The sequence below is a fragment of the Amaranthus tricolor genome, chromosome 8 (genome assembly GCF_026212465.1).
Source record: "Amaranthus tricolor cultivar Red isolate AtriRed21 chromosome 8, ASM2621246v1, whole genome shotgun sequence".
In the NCBI taxonomy this organism is placed as follows: Eukaryota; Viridiplantae; Streptophyta; class Magnoliopsida; order Caryophyllales; family Amaranthaceae; genus Amaranthus; species Amaranthus tricolor.
The window spans coordinates 11,599,181-11,626,572 of NC_080054.1; the positions used below are offsets into that span (position 1 = coordinate 11,599,181).

A 27,392-nucleotide genomic window follows, 5' to 3' on the forward strand; every position below is an offset into this window, starting at 1 on the left:
TGCATAATTTTGGACATGAGTGGGGTTAGGTAAGCTCATTTTAGGAATCGAATCAAATTTACTTGGGGAAACTTCCCGTATAAACTTAATCGTTTCTAAGCTTCTTGTTCCAATTGAAATTAGAACGTTAATGCCTTAATTTCCAAGGTTATTAACCTTAATTATGTGGTACTAGTTTCTTGGGTGTTACACTCAAACTACGTAAAGTGATACAATCATACAGAGTCTTAAATTACTCAATGTTTCAAATTAAACATTTTCAAAATATAACAAAGTTTCGAACAAAACAAACAAATACGCATAAAAAACTTAAAAGAAACATATTTAACAATCCTCCATTGAGTCCACATCATTATCAATATCACCATAAACATCATCCCCATCTAAATCCTGTCAAATATGAAAATTAAATATTAAACACAATAGAAAAATTTTAATCTTTAAAGAAAAAATGAAAATAAAATAAATCATGCCATATCAATAACATCAAATGTTTCAATATCATTCTCAGTGGTCTCGGAGTCATCAAAAATAGTTGAGCAAGCATGAGTATTTTCCATTTCACCTTGAGAGTAAACATAATAAATACACTTACATTATTAAAGTAATTAAAATAAATATTAAATTTATGTAAATAAAAAGCTAAATTTGCAAAATTACCTTTGATGTCTTCCATCATCCAGCTTTGCAAACACATCAAATTAGCTTCCACAGTTTCTGAGTGAAGTTTAGAACGATGTGGGCTAATAACTCTGCTGCCTGTACTAAAAGCACTTTTTGAGACAACACTTAAAACAGAAATGACCAAAATGTCTTTAGCAATCTTCCTCAAAGTTAGATACTTCCTATTGACGTTCCACCAACTAATAATATCTAAGTCTTCATCATCTAGTAAAGTATCTTCCTCTAAATAAAAGTCAACTTCATACTTCACATTTACCTTCCGAACCTTAGTTTTCTTTGATTGAGCAAATTCATCCTCCTCATCTTCAAATGAACTTGGAATCGGATGTTTCTTTCTACTAGCGCCAACATTTTGCATCGTATAAGTCTTACTTTGATACTCCACAACAAGGTCATCAAGACACTTTCGAACCTTAGATATTTGTCAATCTGCATCATCCTCATAAAACTTTATAAAGTAAAACTCCACACAGTCCATTTTATTTCTAGGTACTAAAATGGTAGCAATAGCTAAAAGTCTACAAGTACGTTTCCAATACTTATCAAATTTTTCAGTCATTTTCTTTGCCATCAATCTAACAATATCAATATCACTTAACTCCCACTTCGCTAAAGCTTGTTTAATTATACAAACTCTTCGAAAAAACAAATTAATTGTAACAAACATTGTTTCAAAAAATACATTGGTTGTTTTGTAAAACATTTTCAATTTCTCACAAACAACTCCAGTTAAGTACCAATCATGATCACTAGGAATTTCAAATTTCATTCTTTTTTTTCAGACGTTTTAACCTTGAAAAACTTCCCTAAAAGGTAAAACAGCTTGAAGCATCAAAAAGGTCAAATTCCACCTTGTTTTACAATCTAAAATCATCCTTTTGTTTGGTAATCCTAAAAATCGACAAGCCTCTTCAAATTTCTCAATCCTTTTGGAGTCGACATCCAAAAGGCCACACAATCATGTATGTTTTTAATTCCTGAATAACTGACCTCTAATCCATCTTGAATAATTAAATTTAATACATGAGCGCTACAACGCATATGCAAAAAGTTTTCCCCAAGTATTAATGACTTTTTCTCAAACTTATCCAACAAAACCTTCATTATTGCATCATTAGTGCTACAATTGTCAACTACCACAGAAGAAATTTTACTTTCTAGACTAAATTGAGACAAACAATCCATTAAAATCTTTGCAAGAACCCCCTTTGTATGTGGACAAGGTGCATAGACAAACCTATATGGTTATAAATACATTTGATAAATATACAACAAAGCAAAAGTAACATGATAAGGAACAAAATTGAACAAAAATATAATTTACCTCAAAGTTCGATAAAATGTGATGTTACAACCATGTAACTCTTCTTTTGATTGGATGCAGTCCATATATCAGTGGTGATTGTAATTCTACTATCATTGTGTTCCAACAATCCCTTCAATCCAAGCTTGTCTTTCTTGAATTGTTTCATGATATCTCGCTTTAAAGTAGCGCTAGATATCATCTTAAACTCACAATTAAGGCTATCAACTTACCTTCTAAACCCAATATGTTCCAGCATAGATAGTGGATACTCATGCAGTATGATCATGCTAACCAACATCTTCCTTGAGTGCTCTTGGTCAAATCCTTTTCCTTTACCTTTAACATTAAATTCTAAACAAGTAGACCCATCGACTTTTTTTTTTAACTTTGAGTATTGACTGGCCTCGTGCAAGTTTCAAGTATCTTCCCAGACAAACTATTCGTGCATGCTTTAATAAATGTAAAGTTTCATTCGTGCCTCCTGCAGAAAGGTTAGCCTTGCAATAGTTGCACACTGCCTTCACCACTCTATTCACTTCCTTTTTAGTGAAAAATTCCCATACCTCTAAGGTTGTTTTCTTTCTTTTTTTTTTGTTTGTGTTTGCACTATCATTTAGACTTCCATCTAAGTCCACAAATTGTTCCTAATTTTCATCCAAATCTTGCACTGTAGGAAAACTATCTTAACCTATTGGATTAACTTGCTTTGAGGCACATTGTGATTGCTCCTCCATTGTCTAAATACAGCAAAACCCTAAATCACTATATAATTTATTATTACCCAAAAGGCCAAAACCCTAAAACAAGATGTAATTTTTTATTACCTAAACCCTAAATCAAGATGTAATTTGTAATTACTTAAAACCCTAAATCAAGATATACGTTATACACAACACTTGAAATAAAATATTTAACACTTACACAACCCTGTTAAAATAAAGCTAAAAATATACACAAAATTATTACTAAGAAATGGAGAGAAAAATAAATTACTAAGAAATGGAGAGAAAAATAAATACCAGATTCTGAACTAAGGAGTAACGACCGACTGATAGAGGAAGAAGCGAGGACTAAAAACGGCGACATTGCAGACAACTTTAGATGAAGAAGACAGCACGACACTGAGCAGGAATGAAAAAAAATGATTTTTTTAGGTTTTAGATCTGAAAAATTAAAATGCCTATATGGTGAGAGAAATTTGAAAAGGTAGCCTTGGGAGTTGGGGTTCCAAATTAACGTGATAACTGATAAGTACACGACTATAAAGTACAAAGTATAGACCTACACCATTTTATTTTTTGTTTTTTAAAACATTTTCATATACTATTTTTTTAATATACATATACATGATATAGCAAGTCAGCAGCTTTGGAAGTTGAAAATCAATACTATTTTTTAAAATATTTATAACTTAGGGTCTACGGGTCGGGTCCGAATCTAAAAGACATGGACCCGGACCCGGACCCAGATCCAAACCCAAACCCTAATATTATAGACCCAGATCCGACCCTATTTTTTAGGGTTCAAAAAAAAGTGGATTCAAACCCTTAAATATGGGTCGAGTCAGGTCTGAACCCTTAAGATGCAGGAACCATGACCATCCCTAGACTAACTACTAATTTTTATTTGAGAAAATTATAACAAACTACCTATTCTATACATGAATTTGCAAAAAACTACCTTTTCTAATTTTTTTTGCAAAAAACTACCTTATGTAATGTTTTTGTTTGCAAAAGACTACCTCTTAACGGATATGAGAGTTTGACCGTTCAAATTAACGGTTGACTCTCACGTGTGCCGCACGTGACCATTAATATTTGAACCATCTTCATTGCTGCTTTTCAATTCAGTACTGCTCTTCTTCCCATTTCATTCCTCTTCTTCGAAAAAACACACAATAGTTTCAAACACCAAAAAATCAAAACCCAGAAAAATGTAGGTAAGTTAAAGCAAAATAAATTGAACCCACGATCAATTTCAAAAACCTAAAATCAAAAAAGTTAATTAAATTCACCCAGAAAAATATATTGGACAAACCAGTAGAAGAGTGATGAAGAACATGAAGAACAAGAAGACGGTCTCCAGGATGAGCAATTTTCATTAAAGCCCATGTTAGAAGTTGTTTACTTTCTTGGTCTAATCTTATCCCAACAATAACCGTCTTCCCGCCGGCGTTTTCACCGGAAGAGCATTCCCCGGCGATGGAAATACCACCATTTTCGTCAATTTTGTGGGTTTTTTTGATTAATTTCATCTGGGTAAACAATAAACTGCTATACCCAGATCTCAAAAGGAGCGAAATTACAGACAAAAAAAAAAAATTCAACAACGAAGAAAAGATCCTTAATTGAGTGGTGCTACATACCTCTAAATGTTAGATGCTTCAGCTGAAAGATGTCTCAAGGAAGAAGGGAGCGAATTGAAGAGCTTTGACACCCGGTTTTTTCGAAGAATAAGAGAAAAGATAAGGTTTTCGAAGAGCAGCAATGAACAAAGTTTCTGAAATGAACAGCAACAATGAAGAAGATTTGCTAAATAATGGGTCACGTGCGTCACACGTGATAGTCAAAGTTAGTTTTGACGGTCAAAACTAACCTATCCGTTAAGAGGTAGTCTTTTGCAAACAAAAACATTACATAACGTAGTTTTTTGCAAAAAAATTAGTAAATGTAGTTTTTTGCAAATTCATGTATAGAATAGGTAGTTTGTTAGAATTTTCTCATTTTATTTTTTAGACTTCCACCTGCCGAACCAGCCTCTAATGACATTATTAGTTATTACCCTTCGCATTTTTTGTTTGTGTGACTTTCACTACAATCCATCTTTTAATAATCATTTCTATAATCCCACTCCCATTTTTGCTTCTTGCATTTGTAACCCCCTTTTCCTCCGGCCTGCCAAAGACGTGAAGCAGTAGAAGATCAATTCATGGACAGCAAGAACGTCGTCGTTTGCGATAATGGCACTGGGGTAACTTTCCTATGTGCTTCACATTGTAATTCATATGATCGCTTTTGCAATCTATATCTGTCGATCATTGAAGAAAATTAGGTCTTGTGGGCAATTTGATGTTTTTTTTATGGTGGACTAATTTGGTTAAACATTGAAAAATTTCCTTCTTTTGTGGACAGTTCGGATTTTTGTTTCTAGTGGTGTAGATTGATTGAGTACTGAATTTAGGATTTTGATCATTATGATTTTTAATCATTGATGTGTTTATGTATAGGAGTGATTAGAGGAGTAGAATATATATGTACATGATTATTGGAATTAATTTTTGTTGCTGCATTAATCTTCGCTAGCGATGGTTGTACATTTTGATTTGTTTTGGTTCATATAGCTGTTGGCATGAAGGCTTAGTTATTGTTATTGATGTGGAAACATTGTATTTCTTTTAGTTTTTGGTTGATAGGCCTGTGGAAATTGGTTGAAATTTTATGATGTGGATTGGTGAACCTAAATAATGAAGTTTTTGTCTTCAAGTTTGGGGGAACTATTTTCAGGCGTGAGCTGTTGTTAATTGTGCCAACACTGATGGATTAGTTGGCTAAGCTAGTTGGGACCTTGAAATATGAAGGAGAAGTTGAAAGAAAGGTTCATTTTATATTTTTAATAGGTAGGTATAAAGGGCAGTAAATTTGGCCTAATGACCTTGTTACTCATCCTTGTGTATCCATGTTAGACATGAATATGTGTCCAAGGGTCTGACTTGGCTTTTAAGAGAAGAATTGTTGTTATTTTGTTCCAAAATGAAGTGCAAGGGTCTGACATACTTGAGGTAAAACGAAGATTTCAAGCAACTTAGCCTAGTCACGATTGTGTGATATGTCCTTATGATTGGCACATTATTGGAAGAGATGTCATTGTTTTAGAATTAGGGGTGTTTAATGCGTTTTAAGTTACCACATATCTTGTTCCTTGTTTCTTTACACTTGTTAATTATTGTAGTAGTCCCTAAATTTCCATGTAGTTTTTCTAGGAGGTATTTCTTGACGTTGAAGATTAAAATTATCTATGATGTTTACTCTAGCAATGTTCTAACTAACTTATATGTTCCTGTTGGTGACGTTTAGTGATTAATTGTATTTAGCCTTGGCTAGATTTGGTTTGTTATCTCTTGTGATTATTTTTATGGGTGTTAATCCAATGGATTGCATGAACTATGCTTTGATTTAATGTAATGAAGTTTTTGTAAAAAGAATAATAAAACATGTAAGAATGATTTCAAAGTAGTTCGTCTGAAAACAAGTAATTTCTTCCTCCCTCCCTTCGCACAAAATTAACAAGAAAAAGTAGGAGCAAATGTCGAGAGCTTACGAGTTTTGCTTTTGGGTGCCCTTCCACGGCTTGTGGACAAAGAAAAGTTTCGTTTTTTTTTTATCTTTTTTTTTTTTTAATTCAGCCATTGACTAAGCTTCATATTCAACATCTAAAAGGGAAAGGTGAGAAGGTGAGTATGTTCTTCGAACAACAATGACTATCGTCTATTAAGGGTAGCTTCTTGGTATTTTGTTGTCAAAGACTCTTTTATTTTAATTTGAAGTGCCGAATACTGGTCCTATCTGTTTATTGATTATTTTTTTAAATATGAATTACTTCTATAATAATTTATTTCTATCAGATAACTGAATTGTTGACAAGTACTCTTCTTATGTCCTTGTAGTATGTTAAGTGTGGCTTTGCTGGAGAGAATTTTCCCACTTCAGTTTTCCCTTGTGTAGTGGGGAAGCCTATGCTTCGGTATGAAGAATCATTAATGGAACAAGAATTGAAGGTGGGAATATTTAATCCTAGGCAAGTGAATGCTTCTTTAGGAGCCTTATCTAGAACATTGGCTGATCTTCTTCTCATAATAGATTTTGGTTTCATTATGCAGGACATTGTTGTTGGAGAAGCTTGTGCAAACTTGCGACACCAACTTGATATATCATATCCTGTGAATAATGGTATCATTCAAAATTGGGATGACATGTGTCATGTATGGGACCATGCATTTTTCAGCGAGCTGAAGGTAAAAATTGTAGCCCTCTGTTTGGAAATTATCAATACTTAATAGTGTTAATTATCTTTTATCTTTCTGTTTTGTTGCTTTTTGTTGGCAGGTAGATCCTACAGAATGTAAGATATTATTGACGGACCCCCCACTAAATCCATCAAAAAATCGTGAACAAATGGTATATACACTTTTTGATTTGTTTTGAGTTTCACAGCAAAATTTGACATTTTTCACAATAAAAAAAGTTTTAGTCGCTTATTGTACTAAAGAGTCAACTGGCCTGTTTTTATTTTTTTTTATTTTTTTTATTTTTTTACACTAAAGTGAAGGTGATGTTTTGATGGTTGGAACATACAATCCAGGTTGAGACAATGTTTGAGAGATACAACTTTTCAGGAGTATTTATTCAAATCCAGGCGGTTCTAACTCTATATGCTCAAGGTGCTGTAAGCTTACATTTCTGCATTTCCGACATTCATTCTTGAAGTTCTTGACTAGAATATTTTAGAGCCCCAGATTACTAAAAACTTAGAAAAGAAATACATTTATTAAAAACAAAGTCCAATCAACTTGCTTATTGTAATAGCCTGATAACCATGCAGGTCTTCTCACTGGGCTAGTTATTGATTCTGGCGATGGTGTGACTCATGTGGTAAATTCTGAAAATATGGTGTTGGTTAGCTTTGTAAAACTGCTGCAACAGTCAGTACCGCATTTAAGTTTACTATGATTTTCAAAATGTTACTTCCTCCATTCTGAAAAACTTGCCACATTACGGTTATTGATACTTTTTATCGTTCAAGCTTATTTTATATATTCTGACTAATGTGTAGGAAAGATTATAGGCAAGTGGGATCTTGATTGAATCGTCTAATCGCATGCTTTTATAATATTAAATTTTTATTATTGTTAGATGTGCGTAATTCAATATATAAATGATCAAAATAATACACTTGGATTGCTTAAAAAGTCAAATGTAGCAAGTATAGTGGAACAGAGGAAGTATATCAATTATTTTCTTTCAGAAATTCAAGTGCCATAGTTGCTCTTTGTTTGAAATTCTGGCTTTGTGGATATGTAATACCATTTAACTATTCTTTTCCACTGGTGGATACTTCTTGCTCGAGGATTGTTGAAAGTTTGAAACGCTTGGTATTCTTTAGCCTCATACTTTGACCATTCTTTTTGCTAGCAAGTTTGTTGTTTGATGTAGCTATTATCTTGTGCTTAAGGTGGGGCTGGAGTGAATGATTGTGTGAACCCACAATCCCATCACAATTATGTCTCGTGAGATGATTCCATAATCAATCACGCATGAAGTGTATGCTATATTTAGATTTTCAGTGAATCTTCTTTTATAAGGAACCGAGGAAGTCTATCACTATCATATCATATCATTCACTTTGATTTAATAAACACAATTGTTTGTGTTTAGTTATTTGGTTACTCTCTCATAAAGTCATATATACATGCTATTTTTGTTGGTAAGTAACAGAGACTCTGTACTCACTCCTTCATCCTAATTCTTCTCTTTTAACACATGGGCGTGTACTTCTAAAATATAGCTTAAGCTTATAGTAGATTGGTAGGATGTAATATAATGCATTTAAATTTCCTTTATTTCTCTTTGGATTCTCTATAAATCGGAGGAATTAGTGTAATTGCTAATTGAAGCATGGGCATCGGTTTCAATTCTTATCCATGAATTTTTCATTATGTATAGCTTATGACTAATCGTGCTGTTTTTCAGCCATTTTACTGGTTTTGAAACCAAGATCCGATTAGCTCTTGTACTAGGTTGGCATAAAGCTTTTATATTCAACATTAAATCTTGTTCCTAGGTCAATATTTAGTCTAATATAGTCCACATTTTCAGGTTCCTGTTGTTGATGGTTATTCATTCCCTCATCTTACAAAGCGAATGAATGTGGCAGGACGACACATAACATCTTACCTTGTTGATTTACTAACACGAAGAGGGTGAGAATCAGTTTTATTTCTATTATGCGGTACTATCAGTACTGGTGTATCTCTTTAATTTTTTGAATTATTATTACTATGTTTGATTGGCATTTTTTCTCTGAAGGTATGCCATGAACAGAGCTGCTGATTTTGAAACTGGCAGGCAAATCAAAGAAAAGCTGTGCTATGTAAGGTCAGGATACATTTATTAGGAGAAGCTTCCAGAACTTTATGTCTCCATCTAAGATAATTACAATCTGCTGCAGTTATGATTACAAAAGAGAGTATCAGTTGGGACTTGAGACCACCATTCTCATGAAGAAGTACACTGTAAGCTGTTGTTTTCAATTTCAATAGCTTTTAGTAGTCAATATATGTGCCATTCTTGTTTTTCTTTTGAATATCTTACCGTATATATTATTTGTTCCATACAAAGTTACAATTGACAAGGAAAAGTTCTTGAAATTTTGGTTATGTAACCTATTATATTTGGGTTGTAGAACTACTTTTCTTTTTAATTAATTTGTTTTTTGCGTATTGTTTCTGTCATCATTTTTGTGTGGATGTTGAGGTACTGATAAGGATTTTCTCCAGCTGCCTGATGGAAGAGTTATCAAAGTCGGCACTGAGCGCTTCCAGGCTCCTGAAGCACTTTTCACTCCAGTAAGCATTTGTCAACTTACATTTGTATACACATACAATTTTTTTCGAAATGAACGTTTTAGTATCCCATTTTAGATTTGATACCTTGCAAAAAATTTTCTCTTAAAATTTTTAATGTTCCCATGTTGCGTTTTACTTATTTTTCTTTGTCTTCTGATTTTTTTTATTGAAGGTACTATTAAGTGTTAACCAATAATTTTCTAGTCTTGTACCTCTCGGAAGACTTAAAGCAAAACATAATCGGAACAACTAGAATTTTTCTTTTCATGTGTCAATGTCGAATTATAGTAAACATTTACTTGGGTAGGAACTCATTGATGTTGAAGGTGATGGAATGGCTGATATGGTATTTCGCTGCATTCAAGAAATGGATATTGATAATCGTATGATGGTAAGTCATTTAAGACTACCCATTTGGCCATCATTGTTTTTGTTGATGCTCCCTCTGTTCCCAATTATTGGATTACTAAAGCAACTTGTTTAATTCTTTATATTGTTATAATGTTAATGCTATATTACTTGTCATGTTAAAGTCCCAAATAATATTTTACTAGTTAGTTTATACATCAAATGCAATAATCAATTACTGTTTGATGTGTGACACTATATCCTCAAGGAAAATTGTTAATAAATGGAGGGCTTATGCACCCGAGTGCATATTAGTTTAAAGTTTTGTGTGTGTAATTTATATTACGACATCCATTATGTTAAGAACATCTAGACTTAATTTCTTTTGGAAAAAATACTTCTATAAACTATACTCCTTCCATTTCACTATCATGTTTCTATTTTTTCTTTGGTATTATTCTTCAATTGCTCTTAATTCATATTTGGAAAAATTGCATGTAACAAGTCCCAACTTTGGCAAAAAAAAAGTTTCATAGGTTCAGCTTTCAGTATTGTGTTGGTTGGGACAAACTATGAAGTTAGATTTCATCTAGCACACTTTTTTACCGGTAACTAATTGAACAATTTAAAACATTATATCTACAAAATTCGAATATATATATTGGTTCTCACCTTTGTAATAGAAAAGTAACACTTTTTTGTCAGATAGATTGGTTCTCACGGTTCTCATATAAGGATGGTTCTCACTGGAACTTCTTCATATATATATATATATATATATATATATATATATATATATATATTAAATTTATATACTTATTTATTTTTTAACTTTATTTTTAAAATTACTTAGTTTTTAAGAAGTTGTTACAATGTGTAAAGAAAACGTTAATTATCTTTTTAGTTTGCGTGTTGGAAAATCAGCAATGAATACTCATTTCGACCACATTTTAAACTAGGTGGCGTTAGAAGGTGATTGCAACATCGTTTTTTCAAAAAAATATTGTCATTGCCGGTGAAAACAATGCTAAACATATTTTCGGTTTGTATATCAAGAAAATTAGCTATGAATACTCATTTCGACTGGGTTTTCAAACTAGGTGCCCCATAAGGGTGATTACAAAATCCATTTTTTTTGACACTGGTAAAACATTTAAGTTTTTAGGCTGATTAAAAAATAAAATCTAATTTGAAAAAAAAAATAATTTAAACTAATATGATAAAAAAATTAAAAATTAATTTTAAAATAAAATATCAACAATGTTAACAACATTGCTTGAGCTTTAATCCCAAAATATTGGGTCGGCTACATGAATCAATATATTAGCTCTAATGATCGTTCACATCGATTGTTCTCCAGTCATTCCCATTTTCTACCATCTCAATTTGTAAATCTAGATCATTCATACCGTTTTCTACTCACGTCCTCCAAGTCATCTCAAGTCTTTCTTGCCCTCTTTTCAACTCTCTCGAGCTTCAACTTTCTATTTTCCTTATCGTGCAGGCTAACACCTTGTCTTTGGACATTGCCTAAACCATCTTAAATGATTCTCTTTCATCTTTTCCTGAATATTTGCAACTCCCTAACCCTTTCTTATGTTTTCGTTTTGAATTCAATCCCTCAAGGTATGCTTACTCATTAATCGAAGCATTCATATTTCTACTACACCCATATTTCTATTATGATCCTTTCTAAAAGCCCAACATTTTGATCCATATAGTAGCATCGGTCTAAAGGTCATTCGATAAAACTTGCCCTTTAACTTTAAATAGAATACCTTGATCACATAATATATCAGTAGTCGCTCTCCATTTTTTACACTCACACTTAGTTCTATGGGTCACTTCTTATTGGTTGTTCTCACTACTCTGAAATATAAACCTAAAGTATTTGAAGCATACACTTAAGGCGATTTCTTTCTCATCTAGTTTGATAGTGCCTCTCGTTATCGCATTTGTGCTAAAATTACACTCCATGTACTTTGCCTTGCTCCGACATAGTTTGAAACCTCGTGACTCTAACTCTTGTCTCCATCGTTCTAACTTAACATTTATCCCCTCTGGGTTCGCATCTACCAAAACAATATTATTGGTATACAATGTTATCAGTAACCAACATGCATCAAGACATGTCTCCTTGTATCGTTCGAGTTATAGAAAGAAGCTTAGGGCCAAGCCTTGATGAAGGCCAATTGTGATTGAAAAATCCTTAGTTGCTCCTCCACATGTCCTAACATTTGTCTTTACTTCTCAATACATATCTTGCACTATATTAATGTATTTCTTGAGGATGACCTTGTTTTTCATTGGCCACTATTATTTATCTTGATACCTTGTTGTATGCTTTCTTGATGTCAATAAAGACCATGTTCAAGTTTCTTTTTAATCCTATAGTACTCCATTGTTTGTCTTATGAGATGAATAATTTCCATTGTTGATCTCCTTGGCATAAATCTAAATTGGTTTTTTGATATGGAGACACATCACCTTATACGTATCTCTATCACCCTCTCCCACAACTTCATAGTATGACTCATGAGTTTTATTCCTCGATAGTTATAAGACACCCCCTTTGTTATTATAAATAGGAACCATAGTACTCTTTTTCAAGTCATTGGGCATCTTGTTTGTCCTCTAAATCTTGTTGAGTAGATTAGTTAGCCAAGTCACTCTAATCATCACTAGAATCTCCATACCTCAATAGGTATACCATATAGCCCAACAATATTCTTTAGCTTCATTTTCTACAATCCCCCATCCACCTCTGGTTTTTGTATTCTTTGCATAAATTCTTTATTTTCATCGAAGGGAGTGTTGTGTCTCTTATTAGCCTATAACATTTTCTTGTTCTCCATTAAATATCTCATCAAAATACTCTCTTCTTCCTTGATGTTATTGTTTTGCGCTGAAATGTTCTTATCCTTATCCTTAATGCACATCACTGCACTTTGCACCTATGTCATTAGTTTTTACTTGCCTCTTCTTTGCCATCATATATATATTTTTCTCCTTTAGAATCTAGTTTGTCAAACACTCTAAAAACTTTTAATTTCGCCTCACTGAGTACTAATTTTCTCTTGGATTTTATTTCCTTATAATTGGTTAAGTTTTCCCCCAACTTGCATTTTCCTAATGCAAAATAACATTTTTTCTTTTCTTTGATAATTGTCTTGACATTCTCATTCCACCATGTTGCAGTCTTCTTTAGGACGAAACTACCTCTTGATTTTCTTGAAACACCTTAGCTATACAAATGATGCAAGTTTTCATCTTTGTCCTTCCGAAGTTATCTCCCAATCTGCATCTTCACTAACTTTGTTGGTGAAAACTTAAGTATTATCCTCTTTTAATATCCATTTAATGTTTCCTTTTTTGGCTTTGTTTACCTTTAGTCTTGCTTGAAGGCGAGCATCTAGGATAAAGAGTTTATGCTGGGAGGCTACCCACTTTCTTGTCAAAAAGTAGTCAATTTAGGTTGCATTTACTATGGTTCTCAAAGACTCAAAGTTACCAACCAACAAATCGTATGAGATTGCGAAGTCCAAAATAAACTCTCTTCTTGTGTTCCTAGTTTCATATCAAATTTTCATAAAATTTTTCGTAGCCACTATGACATACTCGTACATGCGCATTCAAATCACTTTCGTTATAGAGCTTCTTATTAATTGGTATATTTTGTATCATACCATTGAGATCCTCTCAGATTTCCTTTTTATCGACTCTTCTATTCCCATTTGCGATGCATAAGCACTTATGACGTTTAAAATCTCATTACCATATACAATTTTCTACTTTGATGATCTTATCGTTCTTCATCCTTAAATGATAACACCAACTCAATTTGGATTTTTATCTTGTCCCAAGTAGCACAATTTATATTCCTGTCTTTCACCTTCTATTGTTTTGGCCCTTTTTGTAACCCAATTTTTCTCTTGTAGACATAAAATGTAAATTTTCTCATTTTCATGGTACCTAGAAATTCTAAAAATCTATTAGTTAAGCTACAATTCTTAACCTAAGAACCTTGATTTTCCTTAATCTCTTATGCTTACACCCTATGTGTCCTTGCTCATTTGCACCACACTTGGATCATGTGGCACATCGTTTCTAGATGACGTCCTAGTGTAAGTAACATGCCCTTACTCATTTGATACCACACTTAGGCAATGTGCCGTGTCGCTTTTGAACGACAATCTAACAACCTTTGCATACTTTTCACTACACTCAGGTCCAAGTGCATCGCGTCGATGAATGGGGCATGCCCTAACGAGCATTGATTTTTGGTTCATGATCATGGGATTTGACTAAGTTTTACTTAGCTGATTGTCCTTAACCTACCACTCACCCTCCTTCTTTATCCGCGTATGAGACTGAAAATAAGAGACAAGACAAGGATTATATAACTGATTAAATTATATGTATAAAATGAAATGAAATAAAAATAAAACAAAACAATTAAATAAATTAACTAAATTCAAAATAAAAGGACATTCTATATGGTATAGTTTTAAGAAATATCAGTGGTAGAAAATCTTACAAAAAATTTCACAGCGTAACATTGTACTGTTGTACTTAAAGCTACCATAACATTATTACTCAGAATCATACGTTTACCCTTGTCTTCTTTCCTTAAATCAACACTCACCATCTTCATTGAATCTTGTAGCTGAATCCTCAAGCTAACCATGTCCTCTCTTTTGTTTCCTCTGTTATTTTCTTCTTTCTTCTCTGTGAAGTACCCATCATTATTTTTATTAGCCTCTGGAACGGATGCGACATGAGCAACGCCCAATCTGATGTTGTCCTGACAGAATACAATAACTCTCATGTCCTGATATATTCTCAAAAAGGCTTCCCAAACGTTGACGAGCACGTACCCGGAAATATAAATGTCATAATGGCCAAAGGGTCGCGAGAAAACATATAGATTTTTGTTTAAGAGACCACAATGAAATTAACATTACACTTTTAGATCAATCAATATCCTTAAATCATGCTCTAATATTATGGACAGTGCACAGAATACTGAAACAAAACAGAAATTGTGATTGTGCAAACAAAAAACTTTACTACAAGGTTTCAAATTATTAAGCAAAAGCTTCCAATACTTGAGCATATTGATAAGGGGAGTCATATGGGTTGCTTCTAGTCTAGCAATAAAAAAAACACATAACCTAAGACCTTATTCTTCTACGTCGTTCCAAGAAATATGACTTCCAAGCGAGGTATCTAGGTTAATCACCAAATTTTCTACAGAGAGGACCTGATTAGCTTGAGGTTTTAGGTACAAGAATTAATGTAGATGGTGGGTGTTGATTTAGGAAAGAGACAAGGGCAAAAAAGTAATTTCACAACTTAACGGAAAAACTTGTGATTTTGTTTAATAATGTTACGTTAACTTTAAGTAAAACAATACGATGTTACGCTGTGGAAATTTTTTTAAAGATTTTCTACCACTGGTGTTTCTTAAAACTACGTTGCTACCATATAGAATATCCCTAAAATAAATTATAAATGTTTCAAAAAAATAAAAGAAAGTTCATGTGATGATCCTGAGTTTTCGGCTTTTCAACATGGCAGACAATGAATCCATGTGGTGACCCTAAGCTTTCAACTAAACAAAATGCTAAATTTTTTTGGTTAAATTAAGTACTCATTTCGATTGGATTACACAATATGTGGCCAATTAGAGTGATCGCGACGTCTATTTTTTTGAAAAAAAAGTCTTTATTATCAGAAAAAATAGCGTGAAGTTAACAAGATTACTTCCTTTTTGTTTACCATGTGGAAAAGCTAGAAGCTTAAGGTCACTACATGGATTAAATAAAATGTTTGTTTACTACGTGGAAAAGCCGATAATTCAGGATTACCACGTGGAATTTTCTAAAAATAAATTAAAAGATATGCCACGTATAAGGCCATGTGTGCATGTGACTTGATGTTTAGGTTGGATTAGCTTCCAACGAACATAATATTTAATGTTGCACTTGATAAACTGTTTTTGGGCAAAGTTGGACATGATAAATGCAAATTTTTCTTTATTTTTTTATTCTGATTCTATAAGTTAAAACATAGTCAAATGGAATCTTATGATTCGTCTCAGGTAAATTTTATTAATATCCACTTTTTATATTTTTAATAATGCACAATTGGAGATATGAACGATTGAAATAGTGCATGAGCATGTGTGAAAAAACAAATGGGAAGATATTAGTGCAATGGAGTTAGTGTAGAAGAAGCGATAGAAGGAGCTTTTGTTTTCGTTCATGTAGCTGAATACAATGGTCTCTTCTCTTGTGTCATGAGTTTCCAAACATAATTTACAATTGAAAGTATTTTATAAAAGTGAAAAAGTTGAAATGTTTAACGAATCATTCTTTGTGACCAAGTTAATTAGCCATCAAATTATTTTATAATTACGTGTATCAATTTCATTATCCACAAACAATTTGCATGTCTTTTAGTACACGGGTCTTTATTCAAGTCCTGATATAAGTACATTCCTCTTTGCAGCTTTATCAACACATTGTTTTAAGCGGTGGGAGTACCATGTACCCTGGACTACCAAGTCGGTAATATTTGAAAATCCTTAACTCTCAACAATGTAATTCCGTAAACTATCAGTTCTAAGATTCTTTCTTGTAGACTTCCCCTTAGTTTTGAAAGTTGTGCGGCGTTCTATGGCGATAAGGGTCTTTAGAGCCGGTTCTAGTTGAAGGAAATGACATTTAGATCATTGGATGTGAGGTGCCCTTATAAGTGAACATAGGAAAAAAATCAAATCCCCAAAAAAACCATTGAAAAAACCTAAAAGAAGAAGAAAAATAAAGAAAAGAACATAAGAGATTTTAAGTTATGGGAAGAGGAGAGAAAACATATGTGGTAAGGCCATGCATTAAATGGGCTTGTGGGGCTTAAACCAAAGGGTGATAAACCCTCTTAGGTGTCTTTTTGTACGTGTATTAAGGTGCTTTACTTTTTGGTTAAGAGGGATATCTGCTATCTTGCTAGCTCAACATTTTGTCATTCTCTTTGGATTCAGTACCTCAAAAGAAAGATGCTCTAATAGCTTAAAAAAATCTCTTTCTTTAACTATCATGAATCCTTGAAAAATGTAATTTTTTGTGTGAATATTTACCAATCCACTATTTAGGGCTTTAAAAGTAATGCAAATATGATAAGATATTTGAGGCCACCAGAGTTATCATATGTTAGCTTGGAATATTTTTTAGGCCTTGAGCTCTTCAAAGCTGAATGATGGTTCAAATAATGTGCAGGCTGGAGCGAGAAATTTTGGATCGATACCTCGATGTTGTCCTTAAAGGAAACAAAGATGGATTGAAGGTAAAATTGAGACCCTCTATAGAATGGTAAACCAAAACTTGCTTTGAGCCGTTATATACATTTATTTTTCTTGTTGCTTGGCTATAGCTTTAAATAGATTACATGCAAGATGATAGTTTTATATTGTAATCTCCATGATCAAAAGAGATCCTAAAAGATTTGTTTTGAATTATTTTTTTCCTCTCTTTTTAGCACAATTCTTTTCATGGATATCAACTTGAGATGACCACAGTCCGGGTTAAGTGTTCTGGTTCCACTAAAATAGAATGCAGGGGCACAGTTTCAGTGGTTCAGCTCGCGGGTTGTTATAACACCCCAGAATTTCCGACCCCTTAACGAAACCAAACCGTAAAGGACGGGAGGAAATTCGGGTGTTACATAAAAGAAAAAGAAAAGAATTTGGATAAACGTTAAATATTAACTTTAAAAAGGTGAGTGGAAATTTCGGCAGCATCTCTTCTAAAAATCGAACATGTGGTAGAACAACTAGCACAATAAAACATTAAACTAATCTAAGACATCATAGCCTTTAAAATCTCACACCACGGGGGGATGATTCGTCGTCGGCTTCTCAAATCAACATGCCAAGCATGGATCGTGGTTCCAGAGTCGACGTTTGTGTTTTAAAAAGACTTAACTCCTTAAAACCATACAGAGTTATAAGCTACGCAGCGGAAATACAAATATACGAGGGAGGACACAAGGCCTCATAACAAAACATATACAACCAAAGTTTACAAAAGATAACCAGAGCTAAAAAAATCGAAAGATAGCGGTATGACACAGGTTATGCTTCGCCCTCATCACTCTCCCCCAATGCAATGCAATGCTATGCAAAAGAAGCTCCAAAACCTGCTACACCTGTCTATGATCCTCCTGCTGCTCGACATTAGACCAAAGGCCAATGTGTCATAGCAGGACAATCATAGAAAGTCATCAACAATCAAACATAAACACAAACACGTACACGTCAGTAACTAGCATCAAATACAATAAGGTCAATCACTTGATAACATTATATTATAAAACAACATAAGACGATTTCATAAGACACAAGCATAGATAGTAACCGTTTATCGGCCACTTATACTTCGTAATTTCATTACGTGGTTTCCAACCCGAACCATGTGTTCTTGGGTAGGATGCAGGTCTTCACGCTCCTCTTTTTAAACATAAACTCTTGCAAAACACGTATAGTATCAACTCGACCAAGGCATTAATAGAATACCTAACACATGACCTTATAGAGCTTGTCTATCTTAAGGTAAGTGTGATCATAGTCTGTAATACCCTTGAGGTAACTTAACTTAGGCACACTTCTCACTAGCATAAATTATTCTATCAATAAGTAGATGTTCTATCAATGAGTAAATATTCTATCAAAAGTAAACGTTCTATCAATGTGTAAGCTTTCTATCAAAGAATGAAGATTCTATCATTAAATAACTTTCGATCAATGAATAAATAATCTATCACTGAATAACTTTCTATCAGTGGGTTTTTCTCTATTTTCTGGCATAGTGACACGGCCAAGGGCGTTATTGGCCATCCGGCGCCCATGGGCAAAGTATGAGCTCATGCCCCCTCCAGCTGACCCTCTCGGGTCCTACCTTCGGGAAAAACTAGCACACTGGGGTTCTAAACTAGTGAAGAGGCCACCATATTGGGGTTTGCAAGGTCCGAGCATTTGCATTGCCCACCTAACCTAGTTATGTTTGGTGGTTTCCACACGCAGTCTCGCTAACACTTGCTGCATGACTCTTTTGTTATTTCATATTTTTTGACAAATGTTTGTTAAGAGTTCCCATACTACAAACTAACACATATATACAAGTCACTACAAATGATTTTTTAGTATATTTATAATTTATTTACAAAGTATAAATTATTTATAAAAACTAAAACTAAAAAGTTAAAAAGTAGTTACTTTTAGTACAAGAGTTTGATACTAATGGTTTTGACTCCTTGACTTTCGCAAATTTGACATGTGCATAGGAAAATGTCCGGGTTGTCAATTTCTTTCTTCGAAAAATACATTCACACATGTGAAACAACTTTACCACCGATTGTGGGCATTTTCGGAAAATATTTTGTTATAGGTTTTTCTTCTAAGTTATAATGTGGTCATAAAGAAATACTACAATACTTAAATAATTAATAATTTAAATTAAACTATAATTGAATATTTGAAGTGACCAATACTTTTGAAATTGACACGTCTTAGATGACCTTGTTGTGATCTCGCTGATGATTGTTGAGATCAAATTACCCTAGTAGGGGTTGATGGTTCCTCTGCTTCTTCATCAATTTCAATTGCATCTTTCAATTCATTTTGAAAATCATCTAAATTGTACCTTTAGCGTAATTTAGCTTGTAGTTACTAATCAGCGGTGTTGTTAATACTGTCAGAATCGAAGTAACCTTTTATTTGGAGCTTGATCCTCTGAATGATTTTTCCACCATACAAACTTCCTTGTGGCTTTTTTCTAGAAGGAAGATATTGCTATCTGATTGTTAAAGAACTAAATGGATAATTAGAGAAATTAAAAGAATAATTAAATAGACTAATGGAGTATTCAAGAGAGTAATTAGAAAAAAAATAAATAGACAGATGTAGAGAGTATAGGAGAAGGTTTGGAATGGATGAACAATTCATCCAGATTTACGAAAGATACTTCAACGGCTAATAACCACATCCAACGGCTACATTAGGTGGTTCCAATGAAGCGTTAGTTCTATGGAATGGTTTGGTTTAGTTCATCCAATATGGTTAGAATTTCAGATCATGTCAGCGGCTCTGTCAAGACTTGATCTAGGAACCATTCCTCACACATGGTTCCAGTTTTGAAGGCTTCGTGGTTGGTTCGATTTCGGGTAACCTGCCTCATGGCCATCTTTAATATTAACTAGATAAGGGTCATATGTCTTTTTGTGAATCACGATTTCAGTGAAGCTAGTTTTGCAATATTTTATGCCTGTAACTAATTTGCCACCTATGTTGTATGAATTTACATTTCACTTTCTATTTTATTGAATTAATTCAATTTGGCTCAAATTTTCATGTTTCAAGAATCAATTCACGTGGGAATTGTCGAATTTGGTAGACGGTTCGCACTTGATTTGTCTATTTCTTTTGCATCATCTTCATCATCATATGCGGTATAATCTGTCTATTTCTTTTCCAACATAGTTAAAAGATGCTCATTGGTTCTCAATAGATTTTTTGTCTGCTGTGTTAAATGGGACTGTGGCATCAGGGTTACTTGAGCGGTATACATATATAATTGGGTTACACCTAGCTAGTGAGATGGAGTATCATTTGTTGAAGTCTAGATCTGACCATTGTCTAATATCATTTGGGGACTGATGGGTAGGATGAAGAGCATGCGTAACGTCGAATGTAGTTCACTGGTGTCTAGATAATCGCTGATTATTGTCAAATGATTTAGATGTCAAAGGACCTGACTTCATAGGGTTGCTATAGAGTAAAAAACCACAGATGTAAAAGTTTTTATGTCGGTAAATTTGATTGCCAAACAGTTGGCCTTTATGTCTTTGACCACTTGTTAGCATATTAATTTTGACAAGCTTTGTGTGGCTGATTTTATTTCAATTTGGGATGTTAATCTGTTCCGTAGTACATGACCTTGATTGTTATGATGGGAAGCTCTATCGCCTTCAAAATTCTATTTGAGTTAGGGCGTAATATGATAGCAGTTCAGTTTCTGAAGATTAGCGAATGCTTTCATAGAAATGGTGGAGAGAAGGGCCATCAGTTTTCATGAGAAATTTAGAGGTTTTGGTCTACCTAGGATGTGCCACTACCATGCAAATCCTTTTTTTCGTGATCACTATTGATGACCTTATTTTTTTACATAATTCTGGCAATAGCTTAGACATGTGGCCTTTAGTTAGGTGTGATAGAAGATGCTTAGGTTTAACGTAGATGAGGTTAGTTTTTCTGTTTGGAGAGAAATAGCAACATATTCTTAGTGGGTAATATTGCTGGCACTATTTTCATGGTTTCAAGAGTCCAGCATCTTTTTCTCGCAGGATTTAATCATTTTTTATTTTGTTTACAAAGAGGTGTTGTGACTCTTTTGTCACGTTTGGTATTTACTTTTGTCAATAAATCTGTTTTTTGTCTTTTCAAATTGATATAAGAGGTTTTGAAGGCTGATCAAGCTTTCTATATGTTGGTGGTCGAGATTTATTTATGATTTTGACTTAATTGCTTGAACTTGGAGTTAACCCTGTCTGCTTAAGGCTTCTTGTGCCTTACCTTATTGCTACTGCAATTTGTAGAAACTAAGATTAAGGATTGAAGACCCTCCTAGAAGAAAACATATGGTGTACCTCGGAGGTGCAGTTCTTGCTGGGATAATGAAGGTATGCCCTCCATGTTCTGTTTCCATCTCTTTTTCATGTGCATGATGTGTTCTTTTTTTTCGCTGCCTAAATAAATCTTAGACAAGCTCCTGAAAGCGGATTTGACATATCCGTACCCCTCAAGGAGGGAGTAAAGAGGGATGCGCGCACTCAAGAAACCCTCCAGCTGATATCTGCGCTTGGTAGAACTTTTTGCTCTACATGCAGATGCTCTATCCATTGAGCCACAAGTGCTTTTGGTCAAGTTGGTCATGTGCTACTAGAATTTACCTGTTGGCTGTGCCCTACTAGAGTTTAAAGTTTTCACTCAGCTGGCTAAAATCTCAAGCTTATTTATGCCTCTCTATTTTTTCCACTCCCCTTTCAAGATTAATGAGATTAATAAAAGGAATGAAGAGGGATCAAAAGGTCCTTTATGATATTATGACTAATATTACTTTTACGTTTTGCGAAGTAAGAGAGTTTAAGTGTCTTAGTTTCAATTATACACAAGCTATATTTCAGTAAACATGTTTTAAGTTGGGTGTACTTAGGCATGGCCACGGTCCGGGTTGGTCCGGTTCCGTTCCGGTTCCACCCGGTTTCGGTTCCGGGCGGTTCCAAACGGTTTCTTGGCGGTTCATGAGGCGGTTCCGGCGGTTCCAACTCACGGGACGGGCGGGTCGGACCATCGGTTCCATTTTTATTTTTTCTTTAAATATTTATATAATAAAAAAATACTATAATATCGCGGACGTACCTTTGATGATTACTTGATTATTAGCGAAATTCATTGCATGTCAAGTTGTCATCGTTATTGAAATATTTACTAAAAAGAATGAAAAAAATAAATTAATAAGAAACGAATCAATGATAATGTCGATAAAGATGATTAATAAATAAAAAGGGAGAAAATGGACTTGAACCTAGTACTCAAATGAATACTAAGCTGCCTACGTATCCCGAAGGAATCAAAGCCCACGTAGTTCTTTGTCATACCTTTTATTTATAGTTGTTGAATGTTGATCTATCGTTGTCGTTTGTCGGATTGTTCCTATTCGTCTTCGTCATCATCATGTGGTTGATTAGATGCTTCCGCTGACTCTCCTCCTGACGATGATGCAGATGTATCCATCATCATCTATGGATCATCATCGTCGTCTTGATCATCATCATTCCTTAGTCCTTGTGTTCGAATCTCCGCTTGATCCCAATCTTTCTTGCAAACACATATTTGAATACTATGTGGAGCAAGACGAGATCGCTTTTCGTCCAAAACTCTTCTACCTGCACTAAAAGCAGACTCCGACGCAATTGTTGACGCGGGAATTGCAAGGATATCCTTTGCAACTTGCAATTCTCGATAAAATGGGAAATTTAACAGATTTTTCTTTCCACCACTCCAAAATATCATAGATACTTTGGTCTATTTCAAAGTGGTGTTTAAGATAACTATCTAGTTCTAAATATGAGGTCGAGGAAGAAGAAGATGATTCTACAAAACTATCATCTTGAGTCATTATGTTAGCTATTACCGAATTATAGTAAGAGGGACGTGCCGAAACGCTAGCACGCCTAGACATATCGCGTTTCGGGTTATATACACTAGCGTAAAAATCATAGAGTTCTGCTAAATATTTTTTACATGTTCCTACATAATTATGTACATCAGTAGACGGGCGATCTAACGACTGGTAATAAAATCCTATTACTTTAGTAAGGACCTCAGTTTTAAAACGTGGGTCCAAAATGGTTGCGATTCCATAAATATAAGGAAAATCGGTAAAATATTCTTGCCATTTTTCCATCATATCTGCAAGAATCGGCCTCAATTTTGGGTTAGTATCTTCATGTGTATATTTAAGGAGATGATAAAAAATAGTAATACATTCACTTATTACTAAGTGAACATTCGGTTCATAAACATAAGAAAAAATCTTAGTCGCGTGGTCATACGTTTCTAATATGTTATGTACACCTATAGCTAATTCCCAAGTGTCATCAGCTATGAAACTATTTGTACACTCACTATATAGTTGTGTTATTACTGGGCGATAAGCAATCGCCTTTCTTAATAAATCGTTGGTTGAGCCCCAACGTGTAGGAGTATCTAATGACCAATACACTTTTTTAAGTTGGTATTGGTCACATAATTGTTTATATCATCTTTTTATCTTTCCGATCCTAAGCCATTTCACTATATCCCTAATTGGTTCTAATAAATCACTTAATTGTTTTATGCCTGCTTGGCAAGATAAGTTAATTATATGCGCACAACAACGTATGTGTAATAAGCTACCCCCAAGGATTAAACTAAAAGCAAGTTCGTTAAACAAAAGTTCTATACATTTAATGTTCGCGGTTGCATTATCAGTTGAACAACAAAATATTTTATCTAATAAGTTCCATTCTCTACATATCTCTACTAATCTATATTTTATGTTTTCACCGGTATGTCTTTCTGGCATTGTCTCAAAAGCAATTATTCTTTTTTGCATAATCCAATTTCGATCTATCCAGTGTGCTGTTACACACATATAAGGTTCTAAATGTGGGGGAGCAGACCAAATGTCAGTTGTTATGCTAACCCTACCATTAAACGATTTAAACATTTCAACTAATTCATAGCGCATTGATTCGTATAATTTAATTGTGCGTCTTTTAAGAGTGCTCCTAGGGATTGCTCTATATTGTGGTTGCAAAGTTTTTCTATTGAGACGCTCGTATGCCCTACTTTCACCGTGGTTAAAAGGCAATTCATCACAAATTACATACCTAGAAAATTCATCAATCATGTCATTACGATTGTATCTAAAAGGCATACCTGTGATGGGAATGTCCCATTGTGTCTGTCGGCTTCCACTTGTGGTCCCGCTCCCGCTTGCTGCATGAGTTTCTTTTGTGATTCCATGCTTCTTTGCCAAATGTTTGTTAAAAGATCCCGTACCACCACCTAACACGTATTCACAAAACACAATAGATAAATGTTTATAAAATATGAATATATAATGTATCAATGTATTATGTATGTCAGTATGTATAAAAAACTTAAAAAGTATTTACCTCTGGCGAAACTGTATGAAACTAAGGGCTTTACTCCTTGACTTTCACAAATTTGACAAGTGCATAAGGAAATATCTGATTCTCGGTTGGTTCTTTTGTGAAATACGACCACACATGTGAAACAGCTCTACCACTAGGAGGTGGCATTGCCGGAAAAGGTTGTCTTATTGGTTCATCTTCATCTAAATAAATAATTTAAAATTATAAAACTATAATTAAATAAATAAATAATTTAAAGTTTAATTAATTTGAAGAATAAAATTATAAAACTAACCGATAGTTTGGAAATTGACTCGTTTACCACGAGCTTGTCTTTGTTGTTGTTGTTCTCCTTGTTCTTCATGTGATCTTGTTGATGACTGTCGAGATATATTTATCCCAATTGGGGTCGTTGGTTCCTCTTCTTGTTCTTCTTCTTCATCAATTTGTATTTCTCTTTCCATTTCTTCTGCATAATTATGTAACTCCGGGTCGTACCCTTCCGGATAATTATGTTCATAATTATAATTACTAATGGAAGGTGTTGTTGATACCGACGGAGTAGAAGTGGCCTTTCTTTTAGACGAACTGGAACTTCCCAATGATTTTGCCACTTTAGTAACTTTTTTTGTGGCTTTTTTCAAAAATGAAGACATGATTGATAATATTGAAGTAATAATAGAAATATAGAATTAAGAAATAAATAAATAATTAATTATGTAACTAACTAAATTAAGAAATAATTAAAAGACTAATTATTTAATTAAGAGAATAATTGCGTAATTAAAGAATTAAGTAGAGAGAGTAGGAGAAGAGATGAGTTGTGAATGAAAATGATTGAAATTGATGAGTATTTATAATGAAAAATGCAACGGCTAGTTCAACGGTCATAAACGGTAACTTTTGGCGAACCGGTTCCATGGAACCGGTGGGCCGGTTCAACCGGACCGGTCCCGGTTCCACGGAACCGTTGAGCCGGTTCAACCGGACCGGTTCCGGTTCCAAACCGCGGGTTTTTTACCCGGTTCACGGTTTCGCGGTTTGGGGCGGTTCGGAACCTGTCGCAACCGGTTCCAAGCGGTTCGGGACCGGTTCGGTTCCGGGTAACCCGCCCCGTGGCCATGCCTAGGTGTACTCGTCAAGTGGCCGAAGGGTTACAAAATTCATGTTATAAAACTGCTTTTGTTTGATGCCTCGTTCAAGTACAGCATCTGGTTTGCCTTCCGTTGGGGTCATAATCATCCATGACCATTATTTCATGTTTGGATTTTGTTCGAGGCTGGATTACTATCTCTGTTGGTGTCAGCTGGAAATAAATGAGAATTTTTGTACAGCTAAGGTCCATCATGAGCTTTCTGGCATGAAATACTTAATGTCTGAAATTTGTCTTTATGACTGACCTTTTCAAATGGGTCCTGTTGCTGTTTGTTCATTTTTCTCTGGCTTCTCATTCCATCCACTAGCTAGTTATTTGCTCCTCATTTGGATTGTCTACTTGATATGATAATCCTTCCATCTCAAATTGCAAGTTAATGAATGTCGGACAAAAGTCCGATGGGTGGGTTTCATGAACAATTTAGCATGTGGAATATTAATTTCAACTTGTGACACATTCTTGGTAATCGTGAACCTACAAGTGGAAAATTGAAAATCCATCTACCAAGTGTAATATGGGCTTTACTTGGCAAATTGTTGTTGGTCCAGTTTTTCGTTGGTTGTTTTGACCAGCTATTCAAATTAGCCAACTATTATGGAAAGTGGGTCGAAATGCAAAAACATTAAATAAAAAGTAATTTTTAGCAGCTTTTTAGTTTTGGCTTAGAAACTAAAACTTTTTTTTAGCTCTTTGACCAAACTAAAAGCCTAAGGTTAAAATCCAAATTCCAAACCATTTGCCACCCCCTATCTCATTTACTAGATGGAAATGGACATCTATCATTAATGTTATTGAATCTCAACCTCTGCTTCAGAAATTTCTTTTTCACTTTTCCAAATCACGTGGGTAATTTACTAGGTGGGATTTATCCACTCCATCTAGGACGGGGGAGTTACTTTTTGTAGACCATTTCAAAATGAAAAAAAAAAAAAAAACTGTAGTACTGAGTATTGCAGTATGATTATAACATATTGGTAATGAATAATAATGCAGTGTGAGACTTGTGGTTAATTTGAATAATAGTTGGAGTATTTAATAAGATTGGTCACAATACTTGCAGGATGCACCAGAGTTCTGGATCAGTAGACAAGATTATTTGGAGGAAGGACTTGCTTGTCTGAGTAAGTGTGGTCAGGCTTGATTATCGGGCACGTCTCAGACTCTGCAAAACGGGCTTTTGTCTTCCATTTATATCCTCATGTTGAGCCGAAACTGGTTTTTCATCCGAAAGATGATTCGTTAACTGATCGAGTTGATCGGGAAGATGTATCATGGTTACGATAGCTAGATGCTATGTTAAATAGAACTACTTTTGTTAGTTGTGTATACTGTTTGTCAATATTTTTGAATTAAAACCCGTTATGTTCAACTCTCCTTGACCAATATTTTATGTTGATTGCTCTATCAGCTCAATTTATTTAAAGAGACCAGTCGGGAAATATAAAAAATAATTAATGTTTTTAATAGTATCTATGATTGTTACTTTCTCAATCCCTTAATTTCCCAGCATACAACATCAATAT

At 34.1% G+C, this 27,392-nt stretch overlaps 2 protein-coding genes across 4 annotated transcripts; one reads left to right on the forward strand and one right to left on the reverse strand.

Moving 5' to 3' along the window:
- Nucleotides 1–4,659: 4,659 nt before the first annotated feature.
- LOC130820830 (actin-related protein 2) lies at nucleotides 4,660–27,338 on the forward strand. 3 transcript variants are annotated; one of them, XM_057686368.1, is made up of 15 exons: nucleotides 4,660–4,960; nucleotides 6,654–6,764; nucleotides 6,867–7,001; nucleotides 7,093–7,164; nucleotides 7,349–7,427; nucleotides 7,589–7,638; nucleotides 8,863–8,966; nucleotides 9,073–9,141; nucleotides 9,215–9,278; nucleotides 9,543–9,611; nucleotides 9,919–10,002; nucleotides 16,473–16,531; nucleotides 17,237–17,303; nucleotides 21,609–21,692; nucleotides 26,930–27,338. In XM_057686368.1, exons 1-15 carry the CDS (start codon nucleotides 4,919–4,921, stop codon nucleotides 27,008–27,010), a joined length of 1,170 nt encoding a protein of 389 aa, XP_057542351.1. In that variant the 5' UTR covers nucleotides 4,660–4,918; the 3' UTR covers nucleotides 27,011–27,338. The 3 variants fall into 3 exon arrangements, with proteins under 3 accessions (XP_057542351.1, XP_057542352.1, XP_057542353.1); XM_057686369.1 differs by having other exon boundaries at nucleotides 4,783–4,960; nucleotides 9,112–9,141; XM_057686370.1 differs by having other exon boundaries at nucleotides 4,942–4,960; nucleotides 6,847–7,001.
- Nucleotides 22,654–25,983, reverse strand: LOC130820832 (uncharacterized). Its single transcript, XM_057686371.1, has 3 exons — nucleotides 25,009–25,983; nucleotides 24,735–24,916; nucleotides 22,654–24,624 (listed from the first exon to the last, which is right to left on the reverse strand). Exons 1-2 carry the CDS (start codon nucleotides 25,367–25,369, stop codon nucleotides 24,765–24,767), a joined length of 513 nt encoding a protein of 170 aa, XP_057542354.1. The 5' UTR covers nucleotides 25,370–25,983; the 3' UTR covers nucleotides 22,654–24,624; nucleotides 24,735–24,764.
- Nucleotides 27,339–27,392: the final 54 nt, after the last annotated feature.

Bases quoted from the DNA above. Each gene is read 5' to 3' on its own strand.
- LOC130820830 (XM_057686368.1), top strand. From the start codon at position 4,919: ATGGACAGCAAGAACGTCGTCGTTTGCGATAATGGCACTGGG. The intron at 7,428-7,588 runs GTGCTGTAAGCT...ATAACCATGCAG, and splicing joins TCTAACTCTATATGCTCAAG to GTCTTCTCACTGGGCTAGTT. The intron at 8,967-9,072 runs GTGAGAATCAGT...TTTTCTCTGAAG, and splicing joins GATTTACTAACACGAAGAGG to GTATGCCATGAACAGAGCTG.
- LOC130820832 (XM_057686371.1), bottom strand. From the start codon at position 25,369: ATGTCTTCATTTTTGAAAAAAGCCACAAAAAAAGTTACTAAAGTGGCA. The intron at 24,917-25,008 runs GTTAGTTTTATA...TTATTTATTTAG, and splicing joins AGTCAATTTCCAAACTATCG to ATGAAGATGAACCAATAAGA.